The sequence below is a fragment of the Blastomyces gilchristii genome (assembly GCF_000003855.2).
Source record: "Blastomyces gilchristii SLH14081 genomic scaffold supercont1.11, whole genome shotgun sequence".
Lineage (NCBI taxonomy): Eukaryota > Fungi > Ascomycota > Eurotiomycetes > Onygenales > Ajellomycetaceae > Blastomyces > Blastomyces gilchristii.
This window is the reverse complement of record NW_003101672.1, coordinates 475864-494649: the sequence shown is the minus strand read 5'-3', so window position 1 is coordinate 494649 and position 18786 is coordinate 475864. Positions and strand designations below refer to the sequence as shown.

The 18786-nt window shown below is 30.0% G+C and overlaps 2 protein-coding genes across 2 annotated transcripts; one reads left to right on the top strand and one right to left on the bottom strand.

Annotated features, from left to right (window-relative positions):
- Positions 1 to 286: 286 nt before the first annotated feature.
- BDBG_05366 (uncharacterized protein) lies at positions 287 to 1489 on the bottom strand (the record flags this gene model as incomplete). Its single annotated transcript, XM_002623812.2, has 7 exons — positions 287 to 310; positions 489 to 681; positions 748 to 867; positions 974 to 1043; positions 1124 to 1148; positions 1175 to 1285; positions 1385 to 1489. The coding sequence occupies 6 exons, from the start codon at positions 1487 to 1489 to the stop codon at positions 492 to 494; spliced, it is 621 nt and encodes a 206-aa protein (XP_002623858.1). The 3' UTR covers positions 287 to 310; positions 489 to 491.
- A 2590-nt stretch (positions 1490 to 4079) lies between these two features.
- Positions 4080 to 4407, top strand: BDBG_17259 (uncharacterized protein; the record flags this gene model as incomplete). Its single annotated transcript, XM_031725023.1, has 1 exon — positions 4080 to 4407. A coding segment is annotated over one exon (328 nt), but the record flags the coding sequence as incomplete, so codon positions are not given.
- Between the last annotated feature and the right edge of the window lie 14379 nt (positions 4408 to 18786).

Sequence of the window (18786 nt, the reverse complement as noted above, 5' to 3'; positions counted from 1 at the left end):
TAAGCCGCCCTCCTCGACCAATACTTTTCCGTTTTTCGACCTTCGCATTTTGTGGAATGACGATAGCGCCCAAGAATAGAACATTTGTCACCAATCATAATTAAGCGCTAGCTAGAACGATTGTGCAGATCCTCCACCACTTCTGATGGCTATGCGCTATTGTGCTTACTCCATGCATTTTGGCCAATAAGCTGGGATAACCATCTGCTCAAACAGGATGCAGTTCCGAATCTCTCACGGCGCGTCGACATCGGGCAAAACTTGACAGGTAATAGAACTGATTGATGAAGCTATGAGGGGGGACTGAACTCTATAGGTACACATAAGTCAACAAAGGACTGATAGTCGAGCAGTGATGGAAAACAAGAAAAAAAAAAAAAGGAGAGATAAACAGTCAGAGATCTTAGTTGCCCAGAGGACCCGCCAGCAGGCCTCTTTTAGTTGTAAAATTCCTATGACTTGAAGTATTGGAGCCCCAGGCCACACACTTATTACTTCTTTTCGATATCCTTGAGCAATGGTCCTTTGGACTCCAAGTAGTCACCCATCGCAAGGAGTATATTTGCCCCCTCAATCACATCCGGTCGAGAAAGATCATATCCGCGGCTAGTAAAAATACGGACCGCAGGACGACCAGGATCATGATTCACGTTTTTCATCCCTATCTTCAGCGATGTTATCCTAGGTAATGATTTTCTCCGTCAGTCTTCATTCGCTAAAGCACGAATTTAGGGTTATGATCCTCACGAGGTAGTTGTATCTTTACTGTCCTTTTTGCCCTTCTGGTTGGACGGTGCCACCTTCAGGAGGTCGGCGAAATAGTAGCGAATATACGCGGGACTGAATATGGCGACCTTTAGGTACACCCTGCGCTAAGTTCCCGAGACAAGGAACAACCTTACTAGGAGAGCTCTCCAGGCTTAGTTAACTACCACAGGCGCAGGGCCAATATTTTGTGGGAAGAGTCTCTTACGTTGTGTCATATTCCGAAAGGTCCACAGGAGCTAGATCAGTTCCAGGATCATCACAGCAGATCTTAGGCGCTAACATATCATCTCTATCAGCTAGGAAGCCTCTTGCGTCATAACAGCCACGGCTTGCTCTGGGGTTGAACCGTCCTCACTCCAATTGGTGAAACGGGCCTTCGTCTAGACATCGTGTCAGCAACACTTACCTCGACAGAGCAGTATACCAGACCACCCTGTTCACCCCATCCATCTAGCACCATTAAATCCCTTTTGGAGAAGAGCACCTTCACTAATGCTAGTTCACATAGGCGTCGGGACTGCCAATTTTGAATGTTTTAGGGCCAACGTCCCATTCCAAACGCCAAGACGTCTGTTTAACAGTTTCGACTCGGGTTGGGAGGTTGGAGCCCTCATACATGACCGTACCAAACAAGTAAATCATCATCTGCATTGGGACTTCTGCCTTTACTCTTGCCAAGTGGCCGACCTGTTGGTGTTCGTAGATGGCGCGAAATCGTCATCGCTGTGTCCGCCTTCGGATTCACTACTAGGTTCGTGGTATTGAACGTTCTCCTTCCCTGCGTGATGGGGTTGAGATCTTGGGTCGTTGGATCCCGGGGATAGGCGCCATGAGAGTCAAGAACGGACCAAACAGGACATCTAAGCCACCACCGGGCATCATTAGGTCCTTGAATATATATTAAGAGACTTCTATACCTATAGCTACAGATTTTTTAAATCAGATAATATTTATAATTACTGCTTTATAAAATCATCTTTTCTACTGAAAATAGAGAAATTATCTAAGTATGAGCTTTTATTTATATAGTGTCAGGTATTAAGTTTGAAACCCCCCCTTGCCACCCCTGTGATGCTAAGATATCACTAACCCAAAACCAGTTATGTCGGAATGCTGCTTTTATCATACTATTTACCACTTTTTTACATCCGCTCTTACAGTAGCTACAAAAGAGCTTTAATAGAGGCAGCTAAGAAGGCATGGAATGCTATTGTAAGAGGCCTACGCTGAATAGATCGGTATAATATTTATAGGTCTTATATAACAAAGTGAAAAACATTAGAAAAGGAAAAGAAAGAGAAAGTGTGGGAATCAGTGATTGAAGTGAATATTTATATGTGTATGTGGTGGCGTACGCGGTGGAGCTTCGGGTGGAAGAATAGGAATTCTGTAGGTTTTCAGCTGAGGATTGGCGACTGAGGATCGGAGCTTTCGGCAGGAATAGACTGACCGTGTGACCGTGTCTGGGACCAGGACCAGAATATTTGATAATCTCATTACCAATTCAACTGATCCCATTACATGGTTTTAACATTAGATAGTAGTCTCATACTGTTTCAGTGAGACTTACAGTCTACTCTTATCATATTTTTCAAATGAGATCATGATTTTCACTTCTCAATTTAAATTATTTTTATTGCTTTAAATGACTTTAAATCTTATTTAAGTGTTATCAAAAAGCATTACTTTTTAAAAAATTAAAAATAGTCTAAAAAAAACCTTAAAATATTTAAAAATAGTAACTTTATATTAAAAATAAAACTAAATAAGATTAAATAAGATTACTTTCTTAATTTTTCTAAGTTATGATTTTATTTTGAGATCTGATATATAGTCACTTTGTATGTTTTATTAATAATTAGTCTCAGTGAAATTCATATTAAGAAATGTATAAGATTAGATTAAATGAAATTAAATATGAAATTTATAGTCTTAGCAGTTAGTTTAGATAGAAATTTATAAAGTATAATAGAATAGTCTATATAATTAATCAGATGCAGTTTACTACATTAACTCTCTTATTCTCTAATTATGTATAATTCTTATCAGTCAAGAGCTGTAGTCTCAGATAATACAGAACTTAGAGTTTAGATTAGATAAGTATAACTGACTTATTTTATTAGATATTATCAGCTGCAGCTGCAGAGTCTCTTATTAAGAATATTCTTAATCTCTTACTCAAGTTTATTATCTTCTTCTATAATCTCTGATAGCTGTCAGTTGAAAGTCAGTTAAAAAGAGTATGAGTCAGTGATAGTACAGTGAAACAAGCTTATGTAAAATATATTATAAATTTCTAATGAAATATTAAGATAATAATTATAACTGTCTAGAACTTCTGTTACTATGTATTTTATATATTAATAATTTAATATATAGAATGAGTATATAATTTATATATTTCTCAGATTTAATTATATAAGATCTTCTATCTTATACTGCTCTGCAGAATCTTATCAGATATTAATTTAATCTTCTTAATTTTATTTAGCACTTATTATAAAGACTTCTACTTAATCATGAGTATTTTAAAGCTTTATTACTATATTATCAGTGTGATTCAAAGATTGCTTGAGTCAGTGTACAATTACAGGCATACGTCAGCTTCTTATATACTATACACTAAATTAATTGATGGCTGCTATAACCTCTTTACATTCATAAGCAAGTTCAGAAGTGACTGCATTATTATTCAGTGATTATACATTCTTCTGAATTACATTCTTTCTCATCAGATTCAGTCACACTCATATAATCATAATATACATCTTAGCTTTATGTGAATTAGTGTGTCACTAGTGTTCACAATTATATAATCTATTTCTGATTCAGCTAGTGTCTTATATACACTCTTACAAAGAAACTTTCACTATATTATATTACTTATTCACTAACTTTTCTCATTCTTCAATCATCTTCTTCATCATTATCATTATTGAATGTTATTATCTTATTCAAGATTTCTGTCTCTTCTTCTATTCAATATCTTCTATCTGTTATTTATCTATTACATTGTATGTGTTTTTGATGATGACTCTCTGTTCTTATAACAAGTGTTCTTGTAGTGCTCATATCAGGCAGTTTGTTAGCAGTAAATGTAATATGTTGTGAAATATAATCAGAACTTGTTTATCTTCTAACAATTATCAGAATATACTATTATGAATAACACATCTTCTTTATCTTCTTATACACTCTTAACTATTTTTCTTCTCAGTGAGCTTCTGATTGTGTCTTCTAACACAATTTTACATGAATACAGATGTCAATATATTTGTTTTTATTTATATAAAATGTTTATATATTGACAGATCTATATCTGCTGATGATAGTGAACTCAATATTGAATCATTGATTGAGAATTTAAAGAATGTGATAATAAAGAAATTGTCTGTATTATATATAGCTGAGTCTTCTGCATTTCTTTCTATCTCTTTTATCACTGTTTCTCTCTCTACTGCTCTCTCTCAATCTTCTATTCTTATCTCTGTTTTCAGTTCTCTCACTTCTGCTATCTCTGTTTCTATAACTCTTACTCTCACTACTTCTGCTTTCTCTGCTTCTACTGTCTCTGCTTTCATTATCAGCTCTTTTCATTTCAAGAAGATATTGTATAGGCTTAATAAATCACATTTCTCAGTGTATATACTTCTGTTCTTCTTATCAATCTCTAAAACAATTTATTATATAAAGACTGTATATAATATAACTATCTGAAGCTCAGTTACAGACACTGATTATTATATTTATTTTAAATATTTATAATAAAATAATTATTCATTTATATCAGAGAATCACTCTCTCTCTTAACAGTGTCTAGATTATAAGTCTTTTCTTTTTTCATCTTTTCTTTCTAATACTGATTTTTCTGTTCTTAGAAGAAATTGTTATAAGTTTTATTATACACAAAGTCATAGTATTTACAGATATTAAGAAACTTTTTATAAGTATTAAATTCAATATTATAGATATATTCACTCTGATAAATATCTTCAGAATAATTAATCTATATTAGTCTATTCTCTGATATTTATCATCTGACTTTATAATACAGATGAAGAATATTCATATTTTCAGAAATAGAAATATAAATATTGTACTCTTTTACATCTGCAGATATGAGACTTATACATCTTATCTAAGATATTATTGTAAAAATGAGCTGTTTATATACTATGTTCTGCTTTCTACATTTCTCTGTGTCTCTCTCTCTCTTTCTGAGAAGTCTCATATGTGTTGTAATTACATGTATAATTCTAAGATCAGTGAGTGTTCATTCAGTAATTATTACTTCTGCTTTTACAGTTTCATATATTAATAATAGTTCTTAGTTACTTCAGTATTAGAGATCATTTTAATCAAAGATAATAACACTACTAAGACTATTCTCTCTCACTCTTAAGCTTCTCTTATTACTTTCTCTTTCTTCTCTGCAGAGAAGATTATGCATACACTGAGTTATAAGTATTTAACTCTGAGTGACTTCTACTGTTATTTATCTGATTCTGTGTCTTCTTCTTCTTTCATTTCTTTCATCTCTGTTTCTTCTATCTTGACTTCTGATTCTGTGAGTTCTGTACTCTTCTTCAATTTTTCTACTTATATACATACACATTTCTATATTAGCATTTCAGTCAATCTTATGATAAATGACATTAATGTTATACACAGAGTGATAGAGAAATCAGAGATATGTATAGTATTATTATAAGAGCAGCTTACAGCTCTTAAATTTCTTACAGATCTCAAGTGTTGAGATTTTCTTTATTTTTAATGTTTTTCAGATGATATGACATTGAAAATAGATTAAATATGTAATATATAAAAATGAATAAAGTATGTATAATAACATTTGTCTTTTACAGCTGACTCTTATAATTAATAATTAATTCATTATTTCTTCTCTTTTCTTACACTTTTTCTTTATCTGTTAGTTACTACTCTTATACAATCTCTATATAATACAGCATTCAGTGACTAGGTTCAGCAGCTTTCATCTTTTGTAATTCTGTCTCATATATTATACTATCTCTCTTCACTCACTTAGACTACTATAGTAAACAGCTCATTGAAACTAATCTCATCTGATCTCTGAGCATTCTCAGAAGTCAAGATAGCTTGATCTCACATATTTATAAATGTTTCAGATGATTCATTCTCTATTATCTCTGTAATTGAACTAGTATAAACAGTTGAATTCAACTCTGAATTTCTTTTTCTTCTGTAATCTAACTCATATACAAGTCTACTGCTTTGAAACTACTCTTTACTATGTTGCATCTGCTATCTACAGTGTATTATCATATGATCAGCTACAGTCTCATCACTTATTAAAGTATGATATTCATCTGATTTCTTCATTTCTTCTCATTCTTTTCTTATAATTGTGAAAAGATCAGAATAAGTGAGATTATCTGATTTATAAGTGTCTATGATTTCTCTTAATTTGTGAGACTTTTCAATTATAAGTCTCTTCTTTTTCAACACTGATGATAATGCTGTGAATGATTATAATCTACTCAGATCTTGCATCTTTGCTTTTATAAAATATGAATTATTTATTAAGTTGTATAAGACTCATCTCTCTGATTCTTTCAATGTATATATTCTCAGAGAATGTGATTTAAGTATTTTATATGATTTAAATCATCTAGATTGAAACTTCTCAGAACTCTCATTGTATACAAGAACTTATATTCTCATCTTGAGACTTGATTTCTTAACTAGTGAGTCTTATATTCTTTTTGATTAAATTGCTCAGTTCAGAAGTAACTTATTAGCTTTTACATGTGCATGACTGATCTCTTTCAATCTTGATTCTGTGTTCATAACTACTGCATCTGCAACTGTTGTTTCTGCTGCATCTGTAACTGCTGTTTTCTTTCTCATCTTTTCTGAAGCATTCTCTGAGATGCACGGATGCAATTCATATAACAGATAGAATGATGAACACTTGAAGACTACATGCTGCTGAATTCACATAACTAATAGTGCCTGACTGAGATATTCATTTCATAATCTTATAGACTTACTCACTAGATATTTCATCAGTATATTACTCAGGATTTCATTCAAGTGTTTCATCTTTTCATTTATTCATGAATGATATAATGTTGTTCTACAATGTCTTGTCTGTAACTGACTTATGAAATGTCTCACTACTTCTTCTACAAGATTTGCACTGTTATCAGTTAGAATCTCACACAGTATTTCATAGTTAACATAGATCTTATTGTGTAGAAACTTCATCACTATCTTCTCTATTATCTCTGAAACTGCTTTTACAACTGATCAGTCAATAGTATAGTCAATAGCAGTGATTATTCAATGATTTTTATTTAATATTCATAGTAATATGTCTATGAGATTCATCTCTCATTGTTTAAATAATTGTATTGTACATTTTATCTGATATTATACTTTCTCACATTCTAACTCTTTCTTAGATTCTTTCACAACCTGATAATTCAGATACTTATAAGTATACATCTGAATATTCTCAGTCATGCTTGATCAGTACACTCTTGATTTGAGTACACTTATAAGTTTAGAGCTTTCTAAGTGACTGAATTCCTTGTGCATGTGAGTCATCAAGTCATATCTAAATGAATATTCTAGATAGAGAGCTTTCACATATTCTAGATTACAGTAAAGTATAACATCATTTTTCAATTTTCTCAGCTTGAAGTTCAGAAGCATCTTTTCTACTACTTTTATAAAACACTTATTATTCAATATCTTGTCATTTTTCAAGTAAGAGATCATTGTATTCACTCATTCTGATTCCTTGTATTCTCTCAGTATATTTAACACAAACTTTTCTTATATCTGATTCATGGAATTCTCACTTATGAAATTGAGTCTGTAACTAATTGTATCAGGTATCACAGCATCTGATCTCTTTCAGTATTTAATATTAAGATTATATACTTGAAACTCTGAGATTTAACATACTAAGTGTTTGAAAGATTTCATCATTAATTATAGATAGACAAGGCTTTTATAATCTGTGATCACTGTTATTATATATCTGTTTTTAATATATCTATTTCATAACATCAGCATGTGCTTGATCACTAGTAATTCCTTTTCATACACTGAGTAATTGAGCTCAGCACTCAATAGTTTTCTACTATTATATGTTATCAGATGCAGCTTGTTATTCTTACTTATCTGTAGAAGAGCATCTCTAATAGCTCAGTCAGATGCATTTATTTTAATATAGAAGGATTTATCACAATCTGATTAAATAAGCACTGAGAATATTATTATACATTCTCTCAGTGTGAGAAAAGCCTTCTCATACACAGTATTTCAGATGATTGAATGAAACTTCTTCTTTTATAGATTTATATCTGTTTCTCTTAAGAGATCTGAGAGTGATGTAGATATTTATATGAAATTCTTGATAAATCTGCAGTAATATGAGATTAACTTAAGAAACTGTTATATATAATATACATTTCTCAGCTGTAATCAATTTACTATAACATTCAATTTATTCAGAATAAGATGTATACAGCTGTCACTTACTACATATTCTATAAACTTCAACTCTTCTGTTCTAAACACATACTTTATTAATTTAATGTAGAGCTTATACTCTGTCAGAGTTGTAAACACTTTATTAAGATACTTCAGATACTCATTATATGAGTTTGAGAAGACTAGAATGTCATTGAGATATATAAGACATGAGGTTTCTTTCTGTTTATAAAGAATCATATTTATCATTATTTGAAAGATAACAGATGCATTTATCAGACTGAATAGTATTACTAGGAATTCAAACTTCTCTCATTATATATTAAATGCAGTTTGTGAGACTGATAGTTCATCTATACAGATCTATCAGTATTCTGAGAGAAGATTAATCTTCAATAGATATCAGACATTTTCAACTGTATTCAACTGTTGTTGAATCTATGATAGTGAATCTATGATAGTGAATATTCATTCTTGATTATAAGCTTATTGAGTGCTTGATAATTAATACACATTCATCACTTCTCATCTGTCTTTTTCATAAATAGAAGTGAAAAGCCTCACACACTTGATGAGAGTTATATGAGATCATGTTTTAGAAGGTCTGTGATCTGACACTTCTGTTCTTCAAGATGTGTTTGTGACAGAGAGTACATATTCTGATTAACTGGTTTCACATTCTCTGTGTCAATCTCATGTATGAATTCTCATTTCAGTGATAATTCTGATAAAAGATCTGTTCAGAAGATCTTCTCATACTTCTTCAGAAGCTTCTTCATACACTTATTCTCTTATATATTCTTTATCTTGATTTTCTCTGCTTCTGAGTTCTGTATGATATACAGAATACTTTCAGATGAGATCTTGTGAATTATTCTCTTTACTTGTTAATGTGTAAGCAGATTTAATTCTTCTATATCAGAAGCATGAATGTTCTTCTCATATCAGTTAATACAATTATATGAACTGTTTTCTTTCTATCAGTTAACTGCATATGATATGTACATCATTGAATCTGTGAATTGAATCTTTTGAATTAATTAAGTCTGAGAATAAGATTGTATTTCATGTTCTACAGCTCTCACACTCAAATGTAGTAAGATTATTCTCTGAAGTGCAAGGAAACTCTTACTCTTACAGATGATATCAAATATTAATTATCAGATAATCTTATATATTAAGAATTCTTCACTCAGCAGACCTCTTTCAGTCTTCAGATTATATAATTATTAATATATTATATAGAAGCTTCTGTGTCTGTTAACACTTTTACAGTCATCTCTCAATTCTTATTCAAGTGTCTCTTATATATTAACATTTCAGATCTTAAGACATTGAGATGAGTGTCTGCTTCATTCTTATCTGCATCTCAGTCAGAAGCCTGATTTCTCTTAATATTCATAGAATTCAGAGAATCTTCTAATACAGATATCTCTTTCACTTTGAAGACTTTTTATAGAATATCAGTAAGTGTCTTCAAACTCACTGATTCTGCTAGTTTTTTAACTCTCTTACTTCTCTTGACTATGTATACTATGTGTAATCTTTTGCATCATGATTTTGATGTTTATAGTTAAAGCAAGCTCAATGCTTATAATATCAAGATTTTCACTCAGAGAATCTCTTTTTCAGAGAATTCAGCACTTTAGCAATAATATTCAAATCTAGATTTATTATATCTGAGTGTGTGACTTGTGTTATAGAAGTCTGATTATCTATTCTTCACTGAGACATACTTGATTACAGTATTTTCTATTATAATTGACTTACTTATTTCTATATAATGAGAATATTGTACACTTTCTTCACTGTGTCTGACTATGAGATTAAGTATTTTCATTCTGCTCTTAACTCAGATGTAAGATTATAAATGAAGATCTATAAATAGAAAGATGTTAAAAGCTCTTCATTTAATATAAGATAGTGTAAGCTGAAGTATGTGAAGTATAATATAAGATTACTTACTTATTTACATTTAATGAAGTATTTATAATACTTATCTTATATATTCACTTTCTCAAAGTTATGCAAGATTCATTTGAAAAACTTATTTTATATTTATAAGAATGAATATTATTTCAGATCTGTGAGATTTATCTTTTTATCAGTTATTCACAATAACTTTACTTTTTCATATAGAAATGTAATAGATCTTAAGACTTGTTAAAATTCTGTTAACTGTCTATCTGTAAGTTCATGTTCAATTTAATAATATAATTATATCTGACTTAGTCAGCTAATTACAGCATTATTTTTTCAGTTGTTATTAAAACTTAATAACTCTGACAGATCTTCTAACTTGATATATTTCATATTCAGATTCTCATTCTGCACATCAGTCTCAGATAATATATACACTTTTAAAGAGATTGTGAATAATTATAGTAGAATCTTCAGATTCAGTGTAGTTATCTATCTATATAAACATTTGATTTCTCACTGCAGGTCTAAGACCTGGTTTTCTCTATTCTTATTAATGATGATAATTATGTTGATGAAGCTCTTCATAGTAAATACTTAATCTGCAGTGAATGCTAATTATTATTTGACTTTCATCTTAGTCTATCACTGTGTATACAAGGTCTTGATTTTGTTTAGAATTCTCATATATATACAGAGCTTTAATTTCAGTTCAGTAGTTTCAGCTGTTTTTCTTACTACTTTGAGTAAACTCTCTGAGAGATTCTGTATATCTTCTGATTCAGATAGCAGAGAAGAGTGTTGTTCATATTAACTAGAGAAGATATTTATTTCAGTGATTTCTTGTTAATTATATAATATCTATCATTATATTACTATATTATTATATGATTTCTATTATCATGATATGACTTCAGTAATAGTCACTCTCTCTTTTTATTCTTCTTTTGAGTAGAGAGCAGACTTCTTTGAATCTGATTCTTTACTTTCATTTTCTTTCTCACATCTCATCTGTTCATGTCTCATACATGGCATTTATCTGAGTGTGAAGTTTTTTCTCAATAAGTGAAGTAGTATTAATCAGATACTCTTCTGCTCACTGCTCTTTATATACTATCTTTTGAGATGTTTTTAGAACTACACTGGCATGATAACTACAAATTGCTTTGTAGATGAAATTATTATGCTCTGAAGAAGTCTGCACTTCTCACTGATTTTTAGACATGCTATCAGATGTGATTCAAAGATTGCTTGAGTTAGTGTATAATTACAGGTGTATGCTGGCTTCTTATATACTGTACACTAAATTAATTGGTGGCCGCTATGGCCTCTTTACATTCGTAAGCAAGTTCGGAAGCGGCCGTGTTATTATCCGGCGGTTGTACGTTCTTCCGAACCACATCAGCAATATGAATTAAACTGCAGAAGTTCAGTATGAACTGTATAATCTTTAAAAGATTTAACACTTTCATATAATAACTGTGTATAAGAAAGAACAGACTTATATCTATTAAAATAGTATCTCAGCTGTTGATAGTAATCTCTGTATATAGAAGAAAATTATATTAATCATCTTATAAGTGATTACAGAACTTATAAAGATAATTCTTTACAGGCTGAATTATCTATTTTAATACATCATTGATCTTGAGATGATAGATAGTTAATAAATAATGTATAATCTTGAGAACTTGATAGATTCTGATTCAGAGAGTGCTTATAAATCAATAACTCTGATCTGATACTATAGATCTTAGTATTATTATTATTATTATTATTCTTTAATTATAGATGTATACAGTCAGAGACTATGACATCTACCTGAGAATCTTTAATTTTCAGAGTTTTTCCTATATCTATAGAGTCAACTATTATACATTTACCAATTTCAGATATGTAAAATCAGAAAATTTCAGCTCAGAATACAAAAACTGTTTATAAATTACAGTATTTCAACATCTTTTAATACTTTAAAATCATTTGAAAATATCATGACAAAGGAAAAGAGAACATAGTCTTAAAGATAGACACATTAAATAGATAGATAGAAAAGAACAGAAAGGAATAAGTACAGTAAAGAGAGACTATAATAAAATAAAAATATTAAATGATAGTGTATAGTTATTTTAACAGACTATATCTAATTAATTTCCACCTCTTCATATTCAGATACTTCTGAATTCAGTCATTTTCTTATAGCTGCTTGAGTTTCTGATAGAAAGTCTATTAAGTATTTAATTCCTGTCTCAGTTGAGAATAAGAATCTCATATTTAATTAATTTAAATCATACTTCTTCTTCAATCTGACTCTGAGACTATTGTATAATGTATAATGCATTATAATATGCTCAGGATTTTCATTTATATTGCAGAATGAGTACTCTGTTGAATTAAATCTATCATCAAATCTTTATATATAGGATTTGAAATAATCATGTCCTAGTTTCAGCTGAAATATAGATGAGAATATTTTCTTTTTACATTTAATTGAACAAGATTTTCACTTTGATTTAATCTTAAATCTTGAATAATGTATGCTCTTCTTTTGTTTCTGCCAGCTTTCATTTCACTTATTTAAACAAGATTCTTTTATCTTTCTCTTTATGAAAGATTAGAACACTGTTTTTTGAATAGATCTGCTTAATTCTGAACTCATTTTTGCAGCTAAATCAGTCAATTCATTGTCATGAATATTCATATGAGCTGGAACCTAGTACAGATGAATTATCAGTTTTGATATTCTTCTTTTTTGAATTTTTAAAACAGAGTTTAAAATCAGTTCAAGATTCATTTGATTATTATGAATCTGACTATTTCTAAGTCTTTTTAAAGCAGCTTGACTATGAGAGAATATTCATATCTCTTTCAAACTATTTTCTCTTTTATAAGATTTTATTTCAATGAGTTTGAAAGCTTTCACTATTACAAATAGTTCAGCATCAAAGACTTCAGCTTCACAGTTTAAATTTCAGAAATCTGAGATAAAATTGATATTATCTTCAATATAAGCAATGCCTGCATCTAATCTATTCAAATTCTCATTTTTTAAGTCATCTGAGTAAACCAGAATAGAGTCTTTTATATTGATTATAGAGATCTTCTTTAAATACTGTTCATATTCTCTCTTTTTAGATAGTTTACTTATTTGTAAGTCTATGAGAGATTTCAGCTTATCTCTTTAGAGAGATATCTTCTCATGATCAATTTTCTCAATATTTAATAAAGAAAATTAATTTTTAATAAGTGAACATAGTCTATACAGTTGAGAGAGCATTTTGTTTAAAGTATTATTCTCATTTCAATCAAGAAATCTATTTTAATTCAGTTCATTTCCTGAGTTAACTGATGAAAATGAAGAAGAGACTCTTTCTCTGATTATATGATTTAAGCTCATCTTCATAACTCTCAGAGCATAGTTCATACAGGCTTTTTCAAACTGAATAGCAGAAGATAAGATTGAAGCTTCAATTTTCATTACTTTAATAGAAGATTATTTAAATGCTTTCAGAATTCTTCTCAAAGCTCTGTTTTATAGACTTTGAAAGAGTTCAGTGAAATTATCTTGATTATTTCATTAAACTTGAACTTCATAATCAGCTACTGAGATAATACAGACTATGTATAACTATCTCATAGCCTGAAAGAATAGACCTCTCTCAGTATTTAATAGTCTGATTATACTATTCAGTAGTCTCTCTGTCTTGATAATTCTTTGTTAAATATGATATTTAAAATTCAACTTGAAGTTTAATCATACTCCTAGTCATTTGACATTCAAACTGAGTTTAATCTCTTTATTCAAAAGAGTTAGACTTAGTTCTTTCTCATTAAATCTGGAAAAAAAGTGAATTAACTCAGTTTTATTCATATTAAATTGAATTAGATTGATATCTGCTCTAATAAAGATTTTCTTTACTGCTTTCTCAATCACTTCTAAATTCTCTTTGATTGACTTTGAACTGTAGAGTAAATCAATATCATCTACATAACTTGAAGATCTCACTATTTTCATATCTCTATTCTTGAATAGATATGCAGTGTATATTGTAAATAAAACAGATGAGATTGAAGATTCTTACAGTACTTCTATTTTTATCTCAGTCTTATCTTATTTCATTTTATTAAAGAATAGTTATATAATTCTTTTAGATATAAAACAGTTAATTCATTTTATTAGAGCAAGTGACAGTTTTAACATCTTCAAAGTTTGAATTATCTTAGACTTTGAAATATGATTAAATGTATCTTTTATATCAATAAAATCTGCAGTTGAGACCAGGTCTTCATACTTTGCTACTTGAATATTATAAATAAGTGAAAGAACAGTGTTAATTTCAGAACATTGTTTTCTATCTCTCATTTATTCATTAAATAGAAGAGAATCACTAATAGAGCTTATAAAAGTTAATCTAGTAGCTATTATCTTTTCTAGAAGTTTTCTCAAACAGTTCAACAGAGATATTACTCTATATCACTTAGAAATTGATACTTTTCTATTAGATTTTGCAAGGATTACTTCAGTAGCTTCTCTTCAGCATTCAGAATGATAATCATTTCTTAAGAGATTGAAAAAGAGCTCAAAATATTCATTCTTCAAGTAGGAATATGTGTTTTAAATAATTAAATGATTAATTGAATCAGGCCCTGCAGCAGTTTTAATTGAACTTGAGAATATTACTGACTCTAGTTCATCACATGTAAGCTCAGATCATTCCCAGTTATTTTCATCAATATATTCATGAAATGACATATTCTCCTCTTCTAAATGTGATGAGTTTTGAAAGAGAATTCTTATAAAAGCTTGATATTTTTTCTCAAAAGAGTTTGCTGTATACAATTCATTCTGAAATTCATATTCTAAGGTTAGAAGCTTTGCTACACTTCTTATTTTAGTATAGTTGAAGACTTAAAAGACTTCTTTTTCTTATGCTTCTTCAAAGAAATTTGTTCCAGTAATCTGTTTTGACTTTTTTAAATATCTGAAAAATATTCATTTCAAATAGGTTTGAACTCTTCATCAGATATTAAGTTATTCTTTTCACTCTCTCTTAGCAGTGACTAATTGCTTTCTTTGAGAAGTGATATTCTCATTTCATCAAGATTTGAAATACTCAGAAGACTTTTTCTTTGAAATATTTTCTTCAATACTTATTAGAAGAATAGATGTAATCAGCTTTACTCTATTCTCAAGCATTTCATTTGAGATATCTTGACTTTGATTTCAATAAAGCTCACTCTGTCTTTCAGATTTCAGCTGTTTTACTCTTTCTTCAACTGCTTTTCAATCAGCTTTTTCAAAGTAGAAATCTCAACTGCTTGCATTATATCTAGTTTATTATCAGAGTCATTTCTTAATTCTCTAATCTTAACAGAAGTTTGAGAATTCAAATTCTGTTTACACTTAGCTGAAGAGTTGAAGTTTGAAGATCTAGATAGTTAAGAATTTCTTCTTTTTAAGCTTGCAGTTGCAGATTTACTAGCTTGACTTTTCTCTTCAGTTTTAGATTTACTTTGAGCTTCATCTTTTCTCCAGTTCTTCTGAGTTCTTGAAGCAAATACACATTCTTTTAAGCTAGATGCATGTTTTTCTTTGCAATTGAAGCACTTAAGCAGAGTATATTAACATATTTCATCTCTTTTTAAGCATGTTTCACATTTATGCTCACTAGTTTTGTGATCTCTAGCACAGAATGCACATTTTGAGTCTCTGAAACAAGAGATTGCAAAGTGTTCATATCTTTGACAGTTTGAACACTGTGTTTGAGCTTTGAGATTCATTCTTGAGTCTTTGTATTCATGAACTCTCATTTTCAAACCTGCTACTCTTACTTCAGAGATTCTTGATTATTCAAGTATCTTTATATACACTAGAACAGAGGCATTTCTTCTACTCTGTCTGAACTCAATTGAATTAAGTCATACAGGCTCTTTTCTCAGTTGAATAGAATTGTACTCTTTCAATTCATTTTTAAGAAGTAGCATTTCTTTCTCACAGTCAAAGATTTCAACTGAAATATTATGAAGAATGAATTTATCTCACTTTTCATCTCTCTCAGATAGAATTGTTGTGTTTAACAGAGATTCTACTGCTGACTTTCAGAGATTCTTATTCTGAATAAGGAATTCTGCACTGAATTCAGACATTGTAGTCAGAATGATGAAGTTTTCAAAGAAGAATGACTCAATTGAAGCTATAACTGATTTTTGAACTTTAATATCAGTTATTAACTGAGAAAAGAACTGCTGATTGATTTCATTTCTAATTCTGAAAATGAGGTTTGAGTTTAGTTTATTTCTCTGCAATATGTTCTGATTTGAGACTTTGAGAATAAGTCTTCTATTTCTGAAGATTTAAAGATTTTTCTCTTTTTGCATTTTTTTCTTCACTCTTCTATTAATAGAAGTATGAGCAGTATTCTTCTCAGTTTTCTCAGAATTTTGAGCAGGTTTTGAGATAGCAGATTTAGAGATAGCAGGTTTAGAGATAGCAGATTCAGCTGCTTGAGCATATATTTTCTTCTGATTTAAAGAAGAAGAAGAAGAAGAAGTAGAAAAGAAAGAAGAGCAAACTGAAGAGTCAGTGATTGTATTAGGAATTTTCAAAGTTTTTTAAACTGTGTTTGAAATTCCAAGTTTGAACTTGATCACTTTCTGTAGTTGTCTAGCCTGAGCATGAAGAATTAACAGAACTTCTTCATTTATCTCACTTAGACTGGCCGCCGGGACCATGAATTTCATGTTTGGTCCCATTTGGTCTGGTCCCATACATTTCTTGGCGTGAATCCCGCTGGGACTAGTCATTAAAAAAACATGCAAAGTGACCATATATGAGATCTTAAAATGGAACCATGACTTGAAAAAAATGAGAAAGTGGTCTCATTTGGTCCCATTTAGTCTCATTCTTGGCATAAAGTTACTATTTTTAGACATTTTAAGGTTTTTTTTAGACTATTTTTAATTTTTTAAAAAGTAATGCTTTTTGATAACACTCAAATGAGATTTAAAGTCATTTAAAGCAATAAAAATAATTTAAATTGAGAAGTGGAAATCATGGTTTCATTTGGAAAATGTGACAAGAGTAGACAGTAAGTCTCACTGAGACAGTATGGGACTACTATTGAATGTTAAAACCGTGTAATGGGATCGGTCGAATTGATAATGAGACTATCAAAAAATCTGGTCCTGGTCCCAGACACGGTCACACGGTCAGTCTAATCTCACTCAGACACTGCTTTTCAAGAATTTTACTTGCTTTTTCAAGTTTCTGTATTTCAAGAACTTGTTATTTCTCTATTTCTTCTTTCTTTCTTCTCTTCAGAATTTCAATCTCAGAAATAGTATTTGAGAAAGCATTCTTTTTCACATCAACTGAGTGTACTTTCAAACTCATTGTTCTTACTCAATGAAAAGTTGATCAGACTAATTCAATTGAGATATTTATTAAACTCTTTTGAATTGAAAAGTTGATCAGACTGTTTCAATTAAGAGGTTTCTAAGTTTGTTTTCAATTGAAAAGTTGATCAGACTATTTCAAAAGAAGAATAACAGACTTTTGTGTATAAAATACCTGATTTTTTTCACACTAGTTCAGTAACTAGGTTAGATTTTTAAAGAGAATCTAATAAACTAAAATTGATTTTTAAGATAAATCAGTAAAATCTTTACAATCTCTTTCTTGAGATATAGTGAGAAAAAGTATGATATCAATTGATAATAAATCAGATAATATGACAGTTTTTGAGAGAAAAACTGATAAAAAATAAATCAATTTTTTACAGAGAAATTGATTAAAACTATTCAATTTTATTCTAAATTATTCAATTCTTCTCACACAACAAGTGTGCAACTCAAATCAGTTAATAAAGAGTGTAAAAAAGAATTAAGTATTAATGAAAGCTCTTCAGTCACTGAAAAAGTAATTCTTACTTAAAAGAATATGAAATTATGACAGAAAATAACTCTGTTTTTAATTCTTTGTAAGAATATTGTGTAAAACTCAGAGAAAAACATCTTACTTTTTCAAGAGAAGTAAAAAACTATTTCTAAGATCTTTTTTTTTTTTTGCATTAACTGCTGCAGAAGAATGAGATAGAAACTGCTAAGATATACACTACTGTATATTCTCTATCAAGACTTTCTCTCTTCAGAGTCTTGATATTATAGAGAATATAAGTCTGTTTCTATATAATAATGTAAATATTGTCAGCAGAATGTAGAGGAACTGGTTATTTATATCTCAAAATAGAAGACTTTGTCAATGATTATATCAATGTAGAGTTAATTCTCAAATTCAATAGAAATTTAGTGTTACTGTTCTCAATTTCTTGCAGAATCTATTGAATATTGAGATATTAAAACTAGATTTAATATATCTCACTGTGCAGGGATCAAAGGCTCAGTCAGACCTTGAAGTATACTGATTTTATAGTTGTCATATCTGTCAATTATGTATCAAGTACAGTTGCTGAGATATCTTTTTGTACTTTTCTGTCAGGGATGAGCCAGATTGAGAGGAGTGGTACAAGGGTGAGACTTGGTGTTAATGTCTAGATACACTGAAGACAGACTGCAGAGATTGCACTTCAGAAGTGGCTGTTGATTATGTGCTTGATA